At 36.5% G+C, this 3565-nt stretch overlaps 1 protein-coding gene across 1 annotated transcript in view; it reads right to left on the minus strand.

The window, feature by feature from the left end:
- LOC102004318 (vomeronasal type-2 receptor 116-like) overlaps positions 1-3565 on the minus strand; it is a 40250-nt gene that overhangs the window by 17919 nt on the left and 18766 nt on the right. The window contains 2 exon segments of the mRNA XM_013507576.1: positions 521-1327; positions 1728-2019. Coding sequence (XP_013363030.1) covers positions 521-1327; positions 1728-2019 — 1099 coding nt within the window.

Raw genomic sequence — 3565 nt, forward strand, 5'->3', positions numbered from 1 at the left:
ATAAAAATAAAAAAGTCTCAAAACTCAAATGCACAGTCAAAAAAAGAAAATCAGTAGGGAGCAGGGACATAAATTTTATGGAGAAAGGAAGGGGATTGAGAAAGGAGGAAGAGAAATAGAGCGGGAAAGAGTAAAACTGCTCAAGAAACAGTATGTACCTTTACCAATTCTCCAAAAGGAACACAACTCTTATGTACTCCAGACATAAACTAATCAAAAGCAGACTGCCATTAGAAAAATCTGGGTTTTAATTATGGAAGTCATTAGCTAAATAGTCCTTTGAGGTCATTTGTAACACAAAACATTGACCCAAAACACAAAGTTTTCTTAACAATAGTACATTGCTTTTGTGGACCACTTCTAAATAGGTCTTGATTTACACCCCTGACCATGAAACAAGTAAATGTTTCTCTTGTGCATTTGCAGAAAGAATAATAAACTCCATAACTTAAACATTTATGGAACTAATTAGAATGTTCTCTTGTTGATGGTTTGAGCCATCCAATAAAAGAGACATTACCTTCCAGGGAGTAAAGAACAGGCCTTTCCCCATTCTCAGTTCTTGCACTTCTACTTGGTGAAGAAGCATGTCATGAAGAGTGTGGGCCACAGCATACACAGCATTATATATATTGTAACTCTCTTCAGTCATGGCCATATCAAAATGGTGTCCGGGTAACCATTCCAAGGAGGCATTAGGAAGACAATTTAACAATCTTTTACAGTCAGACCCAGAAAATGAGCAATTAAAATAGAAATACCACAACCTAGCAAGATAAATGTCTTCTGGGTATTTTGAAGGATTAGCTGTCTGGATAAATTTTTTGAAACAAGAGATTTCACCATGGTGGTGTGAAAAAATTAGAGTTCCATGGAATGAGTCTAACATAAAATATCTGGGAACGATGGCACCATCCCAATGTGAGTTCGTGACCCAGACTTTCCATGTCATTAACATTTGACCTAATTTATACATCAAAATTTGTAGATAATCACTATCACCATAAATGATAATTATATTTGCAGAGGAGTTTATGATCTGGTGAAATTTTAATAAGGAGTCTGGGGAATATATCACTCGGCTGACAGGGATCATTTCCACAAAAGCTATACACAATCTGGATATGTCCATTTGTCTTCTCAAATCTGAGAGAATCTGAATGCCTTTCTGGTCTTCTGAGAAGACCAATCCCACCCAGTTCCAGTGGAAATGAAGCATCAAGGAGACCATGCCAAGGACCAGAGATGTATCATTGGCAGCCATCTGATAGAGAGAAGGGAACTGACTACTGTCACTCAAGTTAGGATCAAAAGGTCCAAAGGTAAGCTAAAAGAAAAAGAACATTGGAAGAACCATGAGGAATAAGACTAGCCTAAAACACAACAGCAGTACTGCATTGCTTTAAAAAAAAAAAAAAAAAAACCCTAGAGGTGATAGTAAGAGACATTTCCTTAACATTTTCTTAAACTAATCTCTCACCTTGTGAGAATTTTCTAGAAAATTGTTTTGAGTCAGATTACTAAAAAGCTGCATTGTCTAATCCACCCTCTCCCTCCTCTCTGTTCCAAAGTTAGTGTGGGTCCCCATCAAACCTGTGAATACTTATCCTTTTAGTATATACCTGGAGATACATAGAGCATCAATCTCTCCCCTTCACCTTATTCAGAGACTTGAGATTGCCTCCAAACATGCCACTTTTTTTCCTCCCCTGCACACCTTCTCTCACCTGTGGAAATTTGTAGAGCCCAAGAAGTGCCCCAACCTGGGCAGATGTTGCCCATGATGTTCCCGTAAGTACTGCCACAGATTTGCTCTCTCTTCTACACATGTAGTTAGGGATTCTCTGGTCAAGGTCTGAGAGCCACATGAAGGAAATATCCATCACACCATGTTCAATATATGGGACATTATAGATATCAAATCCCAGAGATATGTTGGGTAAAAGACAGGGATTCCTGTTGATCTCCTCGATAGCAAACATCAAGGCCAGAACAAACTGATAATTCTGCAACTTAAACCTGCATAGAGGACATAGGAATATTTATGGGAATGCTATGTATGATTATCTCAAATGCAATGCAATTATCTCTATAGATTGAATGCTTGTGCCCCCAAGAAATGCACATGTTGAAACTTTAACCAGTAATAAGGTATAATAAGAATACAGAGATTTACATATGTAATTGGGATTAGGTGAGGTTATAACAATGGATTTCTTATGAAAGAAATTACATTCTGTTTGAGATCCCAGAGAGATTTAGCTTTTTATTTCTGACATGTGTGGACACACAAAAAGAGTGCTGTCTCTGAATCAAGAAATAAATCTTCAAAAGACACCGGATTTAAGATTTTGATCTTGAACTTCTTGGCTTCCTGGAAAAAAAAATTGTGGTTTTTTTTGTTTAAATAACAAAGTTGATTATATATGGTTCTATGGAAATCCAAGCTGAGTATGTCAATGTTATAATTTTTAAAAATACAATTCAATTCAACTCACCTGTGGCAAAATTTGATGATTCTATGACAAGAATTTATACTGGAGGCAAATAACGTAACTTGGGCCCTTACTAAACTCCACATTCATGGGAGAAGGTAATCACACTTACAAATGAAAGTGTATTGAGCAGAAAGATAGCTATCATTAAAGCTGTGTTTTGTAAACAGTATTATGATTCAGAAATTAAAATACTTGTTTATTCTCAAGCATTATTAGGTGCTTTATCAAGAAGCATGGTTAGTATGTTAATTATAGAGCAAGCTAATGAGAGGGAGACTAATTGGCACTAAAATAAATGGGAAAAGAAAAGAACCATGCCATATGTGCATTGATAATTATACATAAAATACTGTCCAACACATGACTTAAGGTTCTGATCCATAAATTTATGAGTCCAGCACCAACAAAAACAGGGTAGTGTGATAAACTTTGTATCATCCATCAACAAAGAGGGAAACATAAGAAGTATAGGCCTCTTTGCCTGATTCTGACATAATTTTCTGTTATGTTTCCACTGTTATTTGCTTTCAAATATAAAAAAGTCAAGATGTGCACACCAGTTATCTTAAATGAGACCATGAAAAGCATTTTACTGTGCACAATGATCATTTCTCCCCTTCAGCTTCTCTGCTTTATATAACAGAGTGACAGAAAAAACGGATGCAATGTGCTTGGCTGGAAAATATCACCTCTTTACAAAAACAGCATGCAGGGAAGTTCCTATTTTGCCTGCAAGTCAATTTATATAACTGCATACTTTCTGTTTAGACGGGTAGTACATGGAGCTGAAATTTAGCTCTCCAATTTTATCTGAATAGCCCACAAAGAAGCTCAAAGGACAGCATCAACACAGTAAACTTTGGAGAGTAGAGGTAGTAGACTGTTATGGTTTGTGGGTTATTGTGCAAGGTGAAACAATATCATACAGGACACATACTTTATATGATTATTTATCATAGTCACCCAAAGAATGATATACAAAGGAGTGCAGGAAATCTGTCCACAGACTATAGAGCAAGAATCCAGCTGAGGGCCTGGATCCCAAAATAATGTCCTGCATGAGTCCA

This window comes from Chinchilla lanigera, unplaced genomic scaffold (assembly GCF_000276665.1).
Source record: "Chinchilla lanigera isolate Chin_1 unplaced genomic scaffold, ChiLan1.0 scaffold00131, whole genome shotgun sequence".
Lineage (NCBI taxonomy): Eukaryota > Metazoa > Chordata > Mammalia > Rodentia > Chinchillidae > Chinchilla > Chinchilla lanigera.